The 17280-nt window shown below is 46.7% G+C and overlaps 1 protein-coding gene across 1 annotated transcript in view; it reads left to right on the forward strand.

The window, feature by feature from the left end:
- The window catches only part of COPS3 (COP9 signalosome subunit 3), a 39748-nt gene extending 22700 nt beyond the window's left edge, over window positions 1-17048 (forward strand). The window contains exons 9-12 of the mRNA XM_082259951.1: window positions 5701-5787; window positions 7541-7654; window positions 10182-10262; window positions 16753-17048. Coding sequence (XP_082116077.1) covers window positions 5701-5787; window positions 7541-7654; window positions 10182-10262; window positions 16753-16806 — 336 coding nt within the window. The 3' untranslated portion in view covers window positions 16807-17048. The remainder of the gene's footprint in view (window positions 1-5700; window positions 5788-7540; window positions 7655-10181; window positions 10263-16752) is intronic.
- Window positions 17049-17280: the final 232 nt, after the last annotated feature.

Raw genomic sequence — 17280 nt, forward strand, 5'->3', positions numbered from 1 at the left:
TCAGGCACCACTCATCACCTACTCAATACCATCCCAACTGTGAAACATGGTGGTAGCATCATGCTGTGGAGGTGTTTTTCAGCAGCAGAGACAGAAGGACTAGTCAGGGTTGAGGGAAAGCTGAGTGGAGTACAAAGATCCTCAACCGGTTCTACAGCACTCAGGACCTCAGACTGGGGTAGAAGGTTCACCTTCCAACATGACAATGATGCTAAGCACACAGCCATGACAACACAGGAGTGGCTTAGAGACAACTCTGTCCTAGAGTGGCCCCAGCCAGATAGATCCCTGACTTGAACATCTCTGCAGAGACCTGAAAACAGCCGTTCACTGACATTCTCCATCCAACCTGACTGAGCTTGAGAGAATTTGCAAGGCTTGTCATACCCATACAGTGAGGGGAAAAGTATTTGATCCCCTGCTGATTTTGTACGTTTGCCCACTGGCGACTGGGGTGTGGGGGGGGGATGTCTTCGCTGGTTTCCAGATCCATAGATCTCCCTGGTACAGGATGAGTGGGTCCACAAGGTTATTCGGTCAGGCTACAAGATCGCATTCGGTCTTATCCTCCGGAAAGGTTCTTCCCTTCCAACCTGCACTTGTCCCCAGATCGCTTACAGGGTCTCTTTGGGGCAGTGCAAGACTTGTTACTTTAAGGGGTGATTGTTCCGGTCCCGACTTTGGAACTTTCAGGGGTTTTTACTCAAACCTCTTTACAGTTCCCAGGGAGGAAGGCAAGGTACGCCCAATTCTGGGCGCTAAACTGCTTTGTGCTGGTACAGAAGTGCTGCATGAAGTCCATGCGCACAGTAGTGGCGTCCCTACATCCGGGGGTTTTCTTGCTTCTGTCGACATCCAGGATGCCTACCTGTACGTTTTTTACTATGTACCCGTCCCCTCCGTTTTTTTGCCGTGGGCGAGGAGCAGTATTAGATCTGCGTTGACTTTAGGCCTCGCCTATACTCCTTGGGTCTTCACAGAAGTGTTGGCCCCGGTACTGGCCTTGTTTGAGTCAGCAGGGGATCGCAGTACTGGGGTACCTGGGCAATAATCTTCTGCAAGCGTAGTCTCTGCTCTGATAGACATCTGGAAATTACTCTGCAAACTGAGGGAGTTACAGTGCCTTGCGAAAGTATTCGGCCCCCTTGGAACTTTTCGAACTTTTGCCACATTTCAGGCTTCAAACATAAAGATATAAAACTGTAATTTTTTTTGAAGAATCAAGTGGAACAAAATTTATTGGATATTTCAAACTTTTTTAACAAATAAAAAAACTGAAAAATTGGGCGTGCAAAATTATTCAGCCCCTTTACTTTCAGTGCAGCAAACTCTCTCCAGAAGTTCAGTGAGGATCTGAATGATCCAATGTTGACCTAAAGGACTAATGATGATAAATAGAATCCACCTGTGTGTAATCAAGTCTTCCGTATAAATGCACCTCTACTGTGATAGTCTCAGAGGTCCGTTTAAAGCGCAGAGAGCATCATGAAGAACAAGGAACACACCAGGCAGGTCCGAGATACTGTTCTGGAGAAGTTTAAAGCCAGATTTGGATACAAAAAGATTTCCCAAGCTTTAAACATCCCAAAGGAGCACTGTGCAAGCAATTGATATTGAAATGGAAGGAGTATCAGACTACTGCAAATCTACGAAGACCTGGCCGTCCTTCTAAACTTTCAGGTCATACAAGGAGAAGACTGATCAGAGATGCAGCCAAGAGGCCCATGATCACTCTGGATGAACTGCAGAGATCTACAGCTGAGGTGGGAGACTCTGTCCATAGGACAACAATCAGTCGTATACTGCACAAATCTGGCCTTTATGGAAGAGTGGCAAGAAGAAAGCCATTTCTTAAAGATATTCATAAAAAGTGTAGTTTAAAGTTTGCCACAAGCCACCTGGGAGACACACCAAACCAAAGAAGGTGCTCTGGTCAGATGAAACCAAAATCGAACTTTTTGGCATAAAAGCAACACAGCTAATCACCCTGAACACACCATCCCCACTGTCAAACGTGGTGGCAGCATCATGGTTTGGGCCTGCTTTTCTTCAGCAGGGACAGGGAAGATGGTTAAAATTGATGGGAAGAGGGATGGAGCCAAATACATGACCATTCTGGAAGAAAACATGGAGTCTGCAAAAGACCTGAGACTGGGACGGAGATTTGTCTTCCAACAAGACAATGATCCAAAACATAAAGCAAAATCTACAATGGAATGGTTCCAGGTGTTAGAATTGCCAAGTCAAAGCCCAGACCTGAATCCAATCGAGAATCTGTGGAAAGAACTGAAAACTGCTGTTCACAAACGTTCTCCATCCAACCTCACTGAGCTTGAGCTGTTTTGCAAGGAGGAATGGGCAAAAGTTTCACTCTCTATGTGCAAAACTGATAGACATACCGCAAGCGACTTAAAGCTGTAATCGCAGCAAAAGGTGGCGCTACAAAGTATTAACTTAAGGGAGCTGAATAATTTTGCACGCCCAATTTTTCAGTTTATTTGTTAAAGTTTGAAATATCCAATAAATTTCATTCCACTTCATGATTGTGTCCCACTTGTTGCTGATTCTTCAAAAAAAAAATAGTTTTTTATATCTTTGTTTGAAGCCTGAAATGTGGCAAAAGGTTGAAAGTTCAAGGGGGGCGAATACTTTCGCAAGGCACTGTAGGTTGCAAACTCTGAGGGAGTTAGGTTGGATCTGAACCTTCAGAAGTCTGCTTTGGTTCTGTCCTCAAACTGGACTATCTAGGTCTGACTCTTGACTAGGTCTCAGCCAGTGTGTTTCTACCTCTGGAAGAACTCCAGACATTGCAGGAGACAATGTAGCTTCTGTTCAGCAGACGGTCATCCCTCCGGGCTTGAATGCGGGTGCTGGGCCTGATGGTGTCCACCTTCGAGGCGGTCTGTTTGCACAGTTCCACACAAGATCTCTGCAAAAGATTCTTGTGAAATAAGACCAGGATCCACAGTCTCTAGAGGTGGCTTCGTTTTCCGGCACTTCGACAGGGAAAATCCTTCTCCCCTTGTACTGGCCTGTTGTCGCCACGGATGCCAGCCTGTCCTGGATTAGGCGTCCTCAGCAAAGATGTGCCCAGGGGTCTGGACTCTGGCAGAGTCCAGACTGCCGATTTAATGTACTGGAACTCGGAGTGATCAGACGTGTCTGGCTCATTGGACAATTAGTCTTCAGGGGTTTCCGGTATGAATTAATTTGGACAAGGCTTTGGTCGGTCAATAACCAAGGGGGCTCAAGAAGTATCCTGGCGGCTCTGTGAGTAGCCGGCATTCCAAGGTGGGCTGCCGATTTTGTTCCAGTCCTCTTGAACTCCTGCCACGACTCCTGTGCAGGATCGAAGCAGAAAGGATTCTGGTCTTTCTAGTGGCTCCAGACTGGCCTTGCCAGTCTTGGTACGCCCATTGCCGATGCTCCTTGGGGACTTCCTCTCAGGGAGGATCTGCTGTCCCAAGGACCAATCTGTCATCCTGCTTTACAGTCGCTGGCTTTGTCGGCTTGGCTGTTGAACGCCAGGTGCTGAATAGGTTTGTCTGAGTCTGTGATACCTAGGCTGTTAAAATCTACTTCTAGGAAGATCTACTGTTGTATGTGGAAGACATACTTTGTGTGGTATGAGTCTCTTGGGGGGGGTTATCCTCGCTCCTTCTCGGTGGATCGAATCTTAACCTTCCTTCATCATGGGGTTGAACAGCAATTGGCCTTGAGTACATCAAGAGCCAGGTATCGGCTTTGGAGTCCCCCCCCCCCCCACCCCCCCACTACCTTTGGCCACACACTCCCTGCTGGTGCGTACCTTCAGGGTGTCAGACATTTGGTTCCTTCAGTGCGGGCTACATTGCTGCCCTGGGATCTTAATTTGTTGTCAGCTCTACAGAAGCCTCTCTTTGAAAATTTTCAGGAGCTTCTCCTGCTTTCGCTGTCCCAGAAGGTGGACTTTTTTGTAGCTTTCACCTCTGCGCGCAGGGTGTCTAAACTGGCCGTGTTATCCTGTCCACCTTGTGATTAACAAGGATAAGGTGGTGCTTCCCCTCTGTCCGTCATTCCTTCCTAAGGTGGATTTTGACTGAAGACCTTGTAGCCTTCCCTGTGTCCCAGGTATAAACATTCAAGGAAATTGCCTTGGATGTGATCCGGGCAATTAAGGTGTACCTGGCAGCTACAGTCTATTAGGAAGACTCTATTGTGCTCAAGGATGGACCTCACAAAGGGTTGTCCGCTTGCTCTGCGACCATTTCCAGATGGACCAGACACATGGCAATTCAGGCCTGTTCCTTTAAGGGTCAGGTTCCTCCTTTCCGTGTGGTGCAATCTATTGGGGCGCCTAATGCCTCCTGGGCTTTCCGTCGTCATGCGTCAGTGATGTAGGCTTGCAAGGCGGCCACCTGGTCGTCGGTTCACACATTTACAAAGCGTTTTTATAGTGGATGTGTTGGCATCTGCAGATGCTTCTTTTGGCTGCAAGCTTTTTCAGGCTGCTGTTTAGAGGACCTGGCCCTCTGAGGGTGTATTGTTGTTTTTTGTTTATGGAAGAGCTGTTACCTGATTGGCTATGGTTAGCCCTGTTAATTATTTTTCTGATGTTTTTTCCCACCCCTCATGTTTAACACTGCTTTTGGACATCCCAATGGTTATGAAGATCAGGAGCTGTGTCCATCCAATAAACAAAGAGAATTGTATTTTTGACTGACTTAAAATCCATTTCTCCTAAGTCTATTGATGGGACACCGCACCAACCCTTCTGTGGAGATTGGCTTTCTTCTGACACTGCTTGTAACAAAATTAAGTGCCTATAGCTGAGTGGGTGTATTTCTTCCACTCCCCCCACCCTCCAGGGACTGCCCATAGGCGTAGTCAAGCTTTTTTCCTGCCTAGTGTCCTATAGGGGGCAGTATGACCCAGTGGTTAAGAATCAGGAGCTGTCCAATGAACATCAGAAAATTCCCTTTTTTTTTTTTTTTTTTTTTTTTACTTCCTATTACTCTGTCATAATGGGAATTTAAGTGTTGAATAGTAAGAAAAAATACATTTAAACTGTAGTATCAGGCTGCAACATAAGTTTGAAAACTTCATAAATGCACTGTATTCCAGCTTACCACTCTTAAGATATGGTGGTTGCATTTCTTTCCAGGGCTTTTTTCCTTTGTTTTCACGGGGTGGGAAGTTTTGGTGCTTCAGAATATCTCCCCTTCTCTTCCTAAGATGAAGGGAGGGAGTTGTAGGGAACAATACTATAGTCCCATTCAGGTGAACTGATCTGGGCTTGTAATACCGCGGGATACACAGAACAGCAGTGGGTTTCTGGCAGGATCAACTCATTTTTTATATAACTTACCAAACAAATGTATGTATACTTTTGTATATTAAACAGACCGAAAAGGAAGGAAGTCAAAATATACTGGTTATACAGAGCCATTCACATTTGAATGTAAATTTTACAATTGAACTTGTTCCCACTTTAGGCCTAGGTTCACAGTTTTGTGTGCACATCATGGGTAAGGCAGCCCATTCATTTAAATGTGCTGCTTTACCCATGAGAAACGGTGGGTTTGGAATGTGCGTGATTATGCAGTGTTCCCCGACCCTCACATGCATACCTAGGCTTATATTGGTGCAGTGCTGCCTCTGAGCAGCAAAGGGTAGAATATATGAATTGAGCTGCAGTCTTATCTGTGTTCCCTCCTACAGACGTTTCTTACCCTCTCCCTACAAGACATGGCTAGTCGAGTTCAGTTATCAGGTGCTCAGGAGGCTGAAAAATATGTTCTGTATATGGTAAGATATTTTCCCCTTTTAAGTGGCATTTGTGTGATAATTTTTTTTTTTTTTTTATGTAGTTATGTTCCCTCTTTTACCCTGAAAGCGTAATTCTGTCACTGCATGCAGAGGTTAGAATGGGAGTAGGCTTTCAGATTTAATTATGCAACACTAATGAATTGAATTTTATCTTTTTATACATTTGGGTGCCTGGTTTGTGTTTTTTTTTTTTTTTTCTCAACTCTCAGAGCCTAATAAAGTGTATCAGTGCTTATTGGTGACCATTTGGTTTTTCAGCTGTGAACTTAACCACTTAAGCCCCGGAGGATTTGGCTGCTAAAGGACCAGGGGTTTTTTTGCGATTTTTTTTTTACTGCGTGACTTTAACGGACAATTGCGCGGTCGTGCGACGCTGTACCTAAACGAATTTGACGTCCTTTTTTTCCCACAAACAGAGCTTTCTTTTGGTGGTATTTGATCACCTGTGCGATTTTTTTGATCACGCGCTATAAACAAAAAAAGAGCGTAAATTTTGCAAAAATAACAATATTTTTCACATTTTTTTATATGAAATTCCCCAAAAAAAAAAGTAAAAATCAAAATTTTTTAACATTTTTCGGCCAATTTGTTTTATGCTACCTATGTTTGGTAAAAAAAATCGCAAAAAGCGTATTTTGATTGGTTTGCGCAAAAGTTATCGCGTTTACTAACAAAGAGAAAGATTTTTGTCATTTTTGGTGTTTTTTTTTTTAACGCGTAATGGCGGCGATCTGCGATTTTTTTTTTTTCGGTACTGCGACATTGCGGCAGACAGATCGGACCCTTGACTGACATTTTTGACACTTTTGGGGTTACCAGTGACATTACTGCAGTAATCAGTGCTATACATATGCACTGTTACTGCAAAAATGACACTGGCAGGGAAGGGGTTAACTTTATTGGGAAGGGAGGGGTTAAGTGTGTCCTAGGGGCGTGCTTTCTACTGTGTAGGGACATTGCTATTGGTGTAAAAGCAAAGATCAACCGTTCTACATAGTAGAACGGTCAGATCTTTACTTTTACACAGGGAGAACTGACAGGCAGCTTGTTTACACAAGCTGCTCTGTCTTTCTCCCTTCACAGGAGCGATCGTAGTGTGGCCGGCGGACATCGAGTCCGCCGGTCACACGCACTGACTTGCCTGTGAACGAGCCGCGGCGGGCGCGCGCCTCGGCGGGCGCGCGCCCGCTCGCTATAGGCTCGCAAGTCAGTGACAGGCGAGTGACGTACCGATACGTCACTCTGCCTGGCCGGGGCTGACCGCCGCAGTATATAGTCGTGCAGCGGTCGGCAACCGGTTAAAGTGGAATTCTAGCTTAAACCGAACTAGCCTGAATAAGCTGACAAACCAGACTTGCATATTTTATTGCCCGCTCCAGTCCTTGTCACATGTCCCTATGTTAGCTAGCAGTGGCGATGAGGGAGTGCTCGACAATAGCTTGTAAGGCCAGGAGTGGTGACATCACCTATGGGCTCCTATGGCCCGTCCATTTTAGTCACTCCTTCCTCTACCCTGCAGCCGCTGCTGGCTGACACTAGGGAGATAGATCACATGACCAGAGCAGGCTGAAAATGGGTAATTGTATACATCTTTTTTTTACACATTAGGTAGAGGAAGGGAGTATTTTTAATAGTTATGTTGAAGCTAGAACTCTTCAAGTGTCTGAGTTCAAAGAATTACATCAGTTGTGTTTTTGTTGATTTTTTTTTTTAAAGTGTCTTTCTATTTCAGATAGAAGATGGAGAAATCTTTGCAAGTATTAATCAGAAGGATGGGATGGTGTGCTTTCATGATAATCCAGAGAAATACAACAATCCAGCTATGCTTCATAATATTGATCAGGAGGTAATGGCAAATCCTGCAGGGTCTAACATGGACAGTGGAGTGCAAGGAAGAAATCAGGGGTTTTGAGATCCTTTGTCTTTTTGACCCCCCCCCCCCCCCCCCCCCTTAGATTTCACATCAGCATGCAAAGATGCACACTGGTGGGAAATTGCCAAACTGATTTTTTTAATTTTGCTTTACTTTTTTATTGCATGTAGTCCTGGTTACACAGATGCCCCCCGGGAAAGCGACACCACTGTTGCCTTCAGGAAAATCGTGTACCTAAACTGCAAGAAAGTGTCTTAGACCCCTTTCAAACAGGGCGGACTCATCCAGTATTTCCCTCTGCTCAGCGGGGAATCTTTCAGCTGACCGGTACGTGTCTGGTCCGCTCATGCAGAGGGGACACAGACGCAGCCCGCTTTGCTCCTATGGGGCAGTTGTCTGTTTCCATACCACCTGTCCGTTTTTCTATCTGACTGTCATCCAATCCGGTTTGCTGGACAGGTGGCAAGTGTATCCCCAACCGTCTGTTTTTAGCGGCCCGGATCAGATGCCAGTGGGTGTCGGCAGGCACATGTCCGCTGACACTCTCTGCTCTATTCAGGGCAATGGGTGGTCTGATCAGGTCTGCCTGAGAAATGGAACGTTTGTGTGAAAGGGGCTCTTACTGAGCATGCATGAGTTGAAGCACCCATCATGCATTCCATTTCGTGTATGCACCATACAAAATTAGTAATTTTGCTGGGATAAAAAGGCTTCTCCCTGAGATCTTGGAAGGTTTTTTTCTTTTCCCTAATAGATGCCTGTAATGTATGGCGCAAGATGAAGCCCATAACGTGCTTCATTAGGGAATGAGGCACCGCACACTAGCACAACAGGTGGACAGGAATGTGATTGGCCTCAGCCTTGAACTCCTAAGCCATGCCGCTGATGCAATTCGCCTCCCAGGGCTTAGTCAGAGGTCTTGCGCTTCATCTTGTTCATGTGCAGTATCAAGGACCTTTTTAAAGTCACGGTGCGGTGAACAGTGACTCGGGCATCACAAGCAGAAATAAAATGGGTAAGTATGAAAGTCCCAGAATAAGTGAGTTTATGCCCCCTTTTTCAGGTATATAGGTTTATAGAGATGGGGGAGGTCCTCATTAAAGAGCACTTGTCATTGTAAATATACTATCACATAGTGGGCTATTGGTCCCTTTTGTAAAAGCGATGAAGTATAGTTTGGGGGAAAGTTGGTAAAAAAAACCTTAACATTTTAAAGTGACAAAAAAATTAAACGCCCCCGACCCTATACACGCATACAAAAATGTGCGCGTTACAAAAAAAATTACTCTACACATTGCAATTTTTTTGTATCATATATTTCCACAGTAATTTTATTAGAGAAGAATACACTAAAATGAATACCCAGTTTTTGGTAACATATAAAAGATGTGTTGAGTAAATGGATATCTAACAAGTCAAGAGTTAAAATGGCAACAAGCTACGATACCTAAAATATTTCATAAGTGACACTTTAAAACCCTTTTGGATGTTAACAGTGTATAGTTGATTGATGGCTTTAGAATTACTGCTGTCACTTTGACATTTGCAGTGTTCCCAACATGCGGCACAATCGCAGTTTGCAGACTTTCTTTTTACATTTTTAAGAAACTGTTATTTTCATTTAACTTTTATTGCCATCACAAGGGGACTAACAGACTAGACTCCCTATGTGAAAGCTTTGGTGACAGGTACTCCTTTTTATGAAGGCATCATGGTCTTTTAGACCTCATATGCAGCTAATCAAGCACAGATTGTTTAATTAGCTGCTTACCTGGCTGTAGGGGATGGGGGTGACTCTTATGGCAGTAAGTGATCAGTAAAAGGATCTGGGCAGCTCTACAGATGCCTGAACAGCTAATTACCAGCTGTTAAAATAAAAATGATGTATATCCACTGGAAGATAGCGGTGTACATATGACGGTCAGTGAGTGGTTGGAGTATTACTGCCCGGAATGATTTATTTTCTTACAATCCCGCCACACAACAGAAATTGGATGTGGGGATGTTATGTACTATAAACCATTCACTGTCATTGGACAGTGCTACCAATTATAACATGTTTCAGCCACTAGTGGTTGGAGGTAGGAGAATCGTTTTTATTAAGGGTGGAGCAGAAGGGGGAACTTTTTGCTCATGAGTTGGCAATGTTACACTGCTGAGATTACATAGCTGAAGTGTTGATTAGTGTGCTCGCTATGTTGGATGTAAGATGCGACAGGTGTATGAATCACGAGAATAGCTGAACAGAATTGCTCATTAAACTATTTCTGTATTTTGTCAGTGTTTGCCTGTTTGAATTCCAAATGAAATGATTTGCCCAAACTGCTAGAGGTGTAGCCGTGTTAATTCACTTGTGGCTTGCTCACAAGCACCCAATTTGACATTTGAACCCGCTTTTGCATCTCTGTATATCCCACTTCGCATGTTGCAACCCGTCTGTAACCTATATAGTACATTTAAGGCATGCAGAAACATCATTGTTTGGTTTTATTCTCACCAGATGCTTCGATGTATAGACCTTGATGACCGGTTAAAGGCAATGGATCAGGAGATCACCATGAACCCACAGTTTGTTCAGAAGGTGAGATAATCAGTAGACATTGTTCACCTGCAAGTGTTTTTCTCTATTCAGTTATAATAAAGAGTACCTGGGAGGCGGCCGGTGGCCAAGAAACCTTTGCAATGACATCCATGTCCTACCAAACTCGAACATCCACCGCTTTGCTGCCATCTCCGTGTATGTGTGTGCCTCTGTGTCTGTGTGTGCACCCCCTCTCTTCCTGCATAGGATGTTCGTTTTTAATATGCCTAGTCAGGCGTAAGGACCTAGTTCCTTGCTGGGTTCTTTGGTCCTGGCATAAGTGTTATTTTTTTTTTTTTTTTTTTTTAACGTAGATGGTTTTTATTAGCTTTTTTTCCGGATTTTTTTACTGTGAGATCTTAAAGCAACTATGCCGGAGCTGGGCAACGCGCTGGATAATCTAGATCCAGTGGTCACTCCAGCTGGCCAGCGAGCCAGTGCAGACCTTAGCTCCGCGCTGTGTCGGCCGCGACATAGTCCCACTGGATGGGAACTGGCCCTGAGAGTTAAATGTCTCGCAAGGTCGCACACGGCAGGGTCAAGGACTATGTCGCAGCGCTTCTCTTTGGCCGACAGCCCCCCCCACTTCAGCATGGAGGGGTCCTGTCAGGAGATGGTGCCAGTCTGTGTTCCCAGTATGGTGAGTAACTGCAGGATGGTGTAGGGGGCATTGTTGCCGTGCAAGGCCGCCATTTTGTAGCCTCGTCTGCTATTGATGGCGGCCATCTTGGTACCCCCATTTTCAGCCCATTTTGCGGTGGATTCTATATAGATAAGCTAGGTGGGAGTGCCTAGGGGTGTTTTTCGGGGGCTGGAGCCCCTCCCTTCACTCTGGTAAGTTTCCTTTGCTCACTTCCTTTTGGGAGAGTTTGCTTGTTAGACGTGCAGCCCTGGGAATGCATATTGGGACAGTGGTTCTGGGGTCTCTCGAGTCTTTAGGGCTTGCCTGACCTTCGGGGGGTGCTGTAGCACGTTGGGACTGGTTTGTGTTTTTTTTGCAAAAAGTAATTTTTTTGCAAATTTCGCTGGCATGTTCTTCTGGTTCAGTATGGCCCCTGCAGATCATGTGTCCCCATCTGACCCCCTCACTGAAGGAGCAGGGCCTTCCGGATCTCCACTGTCCAATGCATTTTCAGCGGTTCTGGAAGCATTTGGGTCCCGGGTGGGGGTGGCCTTGAGAGAGTGAGGTGCGCTGAAACTTTTCTCCACCTGCCCCTGCCTCATCTGATGTCTCGGATTCTGAGTCTGACTCAGTCGCCGCAGACGTGGGCCTCCCTGCCGGGTCTGTTACCTCACACCCTGTCTCCTCGGATAAGGAGGATGACATTTCTACCTCCCCTGCGGTGCATGAAAAAGAAGCTGGTGGATGCGCTGGTTGTTTCGGTGCGTACCACCCTGCAATTGGAGGACGCAGCGGCGACTTAGCCTAAGGCACAGGGTGCATCTGGCATTCACATGCCATCTGAGCAGCTTAATTTGCTAGCATGCTCATGAAGCATGGGACTGTCTACGACGTTCCCCTGGGGTGTCTAAGCGGCTGCTAGACGTTGCCCTTTTGAGGAGTCTGTTAAAGTGGGTTGTACCGCCTAATGCCTACCGGTCTCTAGGCTGCATGGAACTACCGTTGTTCCGGTGGAGGAATCCCTGTCCTTTAAGGACCTGGGGGATAGGATGGCACGGGCTGCAACCCACGATCTGTACTCCCTGGTGGGGACTGCGCTGGGAACAGTGTTTGATTGCGCTTGCCACGCAGACTCTGCCTGAAGGGCGGAGTTCCCACACCGTGACTTGGTGAGGAGAAAGTCCCTCCTGCCCTGAGGAAGCTGTACGACCGACTGGCGCGGGGGCTGCAATTGTTTGCGATGCTGCGCTGGACACAAGTCCTTTATTGGGTCACCTGTTGGTTTTTGGCAGTGGTTAACACTTCAGCCAAGTATACGCGGGTAGTCTGCGGATCAAACTTCTATGAAGGCCTTAACGGATTTCCCTTTTCAGGGGAATCTCCTGTTTGGCGCTGCCCTGAATGATGTTGTATAAAGGTCTCATGGGGGAAGAGTGTTTTTCTTCCACAGGCTGACAAGGGTAAGGGTCTTTGTCGTGGACGGGGTCCCTCCCTTTCGGCTCAGTTTCTTCGTCCCTCGGGGACAGTCTGTGGAGAAGACTTTCGAGACTTCCTCGGGTGGATCCAAACACCCTAGTCTGGCGATCATGAGATCGTTTTTTTTTTTTTCAGACCTGCGGACAAGGCCTACTCTGCCTGAAAGTGCGTCCTCACCCATATATGGGGTAGGGGGGCGTCTTTGCTGGTTCTTGGACCTGCGGCTGGCCCGGATCCCAGGCAGCTTGGTTCAGGAGGTCAAGTGGTCCAGTTGCAAGATCGAGTTTCGGTCCATTTTTTCCGGTAAGGTTTTCCCTTTCAATGTATGGCTCCCCCGGATCACCTGCAGGCGCTTTATGGGGCAGTTCAGGCTCTGGTTTAACAAGGCTGGACCTACTGGCCCTTGATGGTTCCGTTCGAATAAAAAATTCAAGATGGTATTGGTTCGCACGATGGTGGTTTCCCTACATCAGGGGGATTCCTGGCCTCCATAGACATCAAGGATGCCAACCTTTACTTCCCGTTTTATGTGCAGGACACCCAACGGCTTCTCCGTTTTTCCTGTGAGTCTCTATCCGTTTTGTGGCGTTACCCCTTGGTCTCGCTTCTGCGCCTCGGGTCTTCAAAATGGTGTTTGCTCTAGTCCTGGCGCTGTTTCGGCAGCGGGGTGTATCGATTCTGGGTTTCTGTCCCATCTGCTTCTCCGTGTGGAGTCCCCTACAGTGCTGACGACGAATTTTGAAGTCACCATATGAACTCAGGAGGAGTTGGGTGGGTTCTGAACCTTCAGAAGTCATCACTGGTCCCTTCCATGAGACTGCATGCAAGTGCTGGGACTGATGGTGTCTTTCGAGCCGGTCACTTTCGCTCAAGGATCCCCCAGAAGGCAATCCTTCTCAAATGGGACTGGAATCCAAACTCTCTGGACATTTGGTTCCGGGTGACCAGGGAGTCTTGCTCTGGAATCCATCCTCCCCTTTATACTGGACATTTGTCACCACAGTTGCAAGCCTGTGTGGGTGGGGAGGAGTCCTCGACAGGTTCTCTGCTTGGGGAGTATGGTCCCTGGAGGATCCAGGTTACCGCTCAATGTCCTGGAGCTGAGAGCGATCAGTTTTTGCCTGGTTTACTGGACCGGGCACCAGGGCGCATTCAATTAAGACTACGCCATGACCGTGGCTTATGTCATTCGCCAAGGGGGCACCAAGGGTGTCCTTGCGGTCTTGGAAATGACAGGCATGCTTCGTTGGCCTGGGCTTTTTTTTTTTTTTTTTTTTTTTTTTTTTTTTCTTTCTTCCAAGCTCTCTCTGCTGTTCTCTTCCTGGTGTGGAAAATTGGCAGGCGGATTGCCTCAGTCGACGGGTCTTGGGTGCAGGGGAATGGTCCCTTCATCTGGAGGGGTTCCAGCAGTTGTGCCTTCATTGGGGCACTCCAGCCTTGCATCTGTTGGCGTTGCGTCTGCATGATAGTGCAGAGTTTGACCCGCTCCTGGGACCCTCTGGCAGGTGCACAGGTGGCACCATGGGTTCTGTCGTAGGCGAGAACATATGCGAAGTTCAACATGAAGATGCTGAAGTTTAGCCTGGTCACCTGCGCAAGGATGACGCCGGCATTGTCGTGTGTGAGCGGTCACGGATTGGCCAAGGTCAGTATCGGCTGCTGTCTGCCTTTCCTCCTCTCGTTGCTGCCAGGACTTCTTCGCAGGATCGAGGCGGAAGGGATTTGTCATTCTCATGGCTCCGGACTTGCCTCGCCGAGCTTGGTACGCCGACCTGGTCAGGCTAGCCGCAGGCACTCCTTGGAGGCTTCATCTCGGGAAGCATTTATTGTCTCCGGGGGCCAATTTTCCATACTGCTTCACGGTCGTTGTCTTTATCCGCTTGGCTGTTGAAAGCCAGATGCTGAAGGTCTGTTTTAGTGTTTCCCACCCTGCTTAAAGCATGGGAAGCGACTTCTAGGATGATTTTTCATTGTACAAGAAAGTCGTATTTTGTGTGCTGAGTCTCTTTTGGGTTCCCCCTTGCTCTTACTCGGTGGCCAGGATCTTTGCTTTCCTTCAACGGGGAGTTGATCAAAAGTTGGCCTTGGGAGTACTATCAAGGGTCAAGTTTTTGGCTTTGGCAATTTTATTCCAAAGGCCGTTGGCCTCCCGTTTTCTGGTGTGTAACTTCTTCCAGGGGGTGTCACTTTGGTACTTCCGGTGTGACCTCTGTCTCCAACTGGGGACCTTGATTTGGTGCAGTTCTTCAAGAGCCTCCTTTTGCAAGTATTCGGGGGTATCCCCTGCCTACCTTAGTGCAGAAGGTGGCCTCCTTGGTTGTCGTCGCTCTGCGCACAGGGTGCCGGCACTGGCAACATCGTCCTGTACTCCCTATATGTTGGTTCATGGAGACAAGTGGTACTTCGTCCAGATCCGTTCTTCCCTCCGAAGGTGGTTTCTAGTGTTCACTTGAATGAGGACATTGTTTTACTGTCTGTGTCCTAAGCCCTAATATCCTGAGGAATGTACAGTGCATACTCTGGATATAGTTCGGCACTCAAGGTGTACTTGGCGACTGCTGAGTCTTTTTTTCATGAGTCAGGCTTGCTCTCTGTACTCACGGATGGCCCTAGAACAGGACTGCCTGCGTCTGCTGCGACTGTCTCCAGATGGACCGGACAGACGGTGGTGCAGGCTTATTCAATTAAGGGTCACGTCTTGCTTTTCCTGGTTTCGGCGCGTTCTACTCGGGCACCTAGTGCTTCCTGGGCTTTTTGCCATACAGGCGTCTGTGCTTCAGGTTGCAAGACGGCTACCTGGTCTTCTGTTCACACCTTTACCAAATTTTATAAGGTGGATGTGCTGGCATCTGCAGATGCCTCCTTTTGGCCGCAAAGTTTTGCTGTCTGGAGGGCTTTTGGCCTTCCTTGAGTGTTTACTGTTTTTCAGATGGGCCTCATCTTTTGTTCTGATGAGTCCTATGTTGCCTGGTTGGCTATGTTTCGCCTTGGGGTCTTGTTGTTTTCTGCTGTTCCCACCCCTCATTTTATGGCACTGCTTTGGGAAGTCCCTACTGTTATGGATCAGAGGACTGCGTCCGACAATGAACGATAGAGAACTGGATTTTTGACTTACCGTAAAATCCTTTTCTCAAATTCATTGAGGGACGCAGTATCTGTCCCTCTTTTTGGGTTGGTGTTACTTTTCTGACACTGCTTTGATACAAAACTGACATCCTCTGCAGGAAGAGAGGGGGTGTACCCTCCGGGACTGCCCATAGGCATAGCCAGAACTTTTCTGCCTAGTGTCCTACTCCTGTAGGGGGCAGTAAAAACCTACTGATATGGATCAGAGGACCGTGTCTGTCAATAAACTTGAGCGAAAAGGCTTTTACAGTAAGTCAAAAATTCAGTTATTCCTCTCTCCTCTTGCTCGTCTCCCTGCTCCTGTACAGGCGGTCCCCGGGTTACAAACAAGAGGACTGTAGGTTTGTTAAGTCGAATTTGTAAGTCGAACAGGTACTTTGTTTTGTGTGTTTTGTTTTGTTTTGTTTAATATGTAGCTCCAGCCAAAACAAGTTTTTTTTTTTTGGATAGCAAAGGGAAGGGTTAAGACCCATGCACCATTTGTTTTCCTGTCTCTACCCTTGTTCAGAAGATTTCACCTGACTTTCTGTCCCTATGACAACGGGATTTTGAACATTTTGGGTTGTTGTGCAAACAAGGATTGGTGATAAAGCTTCAGTGGAGACACCTTATTCCCACGACAACTTACAGGAGTGAATTTCCCTTCCTAGGGCTAGATTTCTTCTCACTTCCTGTTGTCTTCCTCCGTTTGTATGTCCGAGGTTTGTAACCCAGTGACCGCCTGTACTTCTGTCCTAAGCAAAGAAATAAAAAAAAAAAAATTGTGTAGGGAGAGGTGGATGAGCCAGCACACTGTAGTTGGAACCAGAAGAGGGGAGGGCTATGATGTAAAAGGAGGGTGGTGCTAGGCTAGGGGTTTGCACATCATTGAAAGTCAGTGAGATTTGTTTATGTAGAAAAACAGGGCAAGTAGGCATTTGAAATGATGGACTTGATTTTTCTGTGCTCTTAACTGTAATATTTTTTGAGACATTGGCAGGGTCTCTTTAAAGCAGAACTAAAGGTATTAATCATCTTTCCAATGGTCCCTCTCCAGTGCTGGCATCTTCTCCTGTGTGCCAGTTTCGCCCTTCTTCACTGGTGGGTGATGGAGCTAATCATCCTGGCACATAGGTGCATTTTTTCTCTCCCGTAATAAAAAGCCTGGCTGCTCGCAGTATTTAGGAGCAGGAATTTTAGTTCTGCTTTTAGTGATACTTGCACTCCCCATGTCTGGATGAGGTCATCGTATATGTATATGAAGAGGCTTGTTGTTGTGTGTTGCAGAGTATGGGCTCACAAGAAGATGACTCAGGAAGCAAGCCATCCAGTTACTCTTGAAGGGAAGAACTTCCTGCACCTCCCAAACTCCAGAATGTGGATTGTCAGCAATGCAAAACTTTTCTCAATTCAGCCTAAAACACGTCTTCACAAAGCAATTGGGAGAAACTCCATTTCTGCCTGGACATTGAAATAAACCTGGAAATCCAATATTTATGACGTTTCTCTGTCCTGTATGCGTTACCAGTTATACTCTGAGGAACGGAATACAACCTATACAAATAAAGTCTGTTGTGAATTTGTCTGTGGAAACACCCTCATTTTATATCTGATGCACTTGCCTGCCTACTGGTGTAAAGCAGCCCCTGTACTATTAAAGAGGGGCTATTGGAATAGAAACTAAAAACTGCCATTGTGAGTATTTTTAACCGGTTCTGGACTGCCCACCGCATATATACTGCAGCAGGCTGGCCATCCTGCGCAAACCGACGTAGGGCTATGCCGGACGCGTGCCTGCAGCTAGGCAGCAGGGAC

Source organism: Pelophylax lessonae (assembly GCF_965119305.1).
Source record: "Pelophylax lessonae genome assembly, chromosome: 6".
Lineage (NCBI taxonomy): Eukaryota > Metazoa > Chordata > Amphibia > Anura > Ranidae > Pelophylax > Pelophylax lessonae.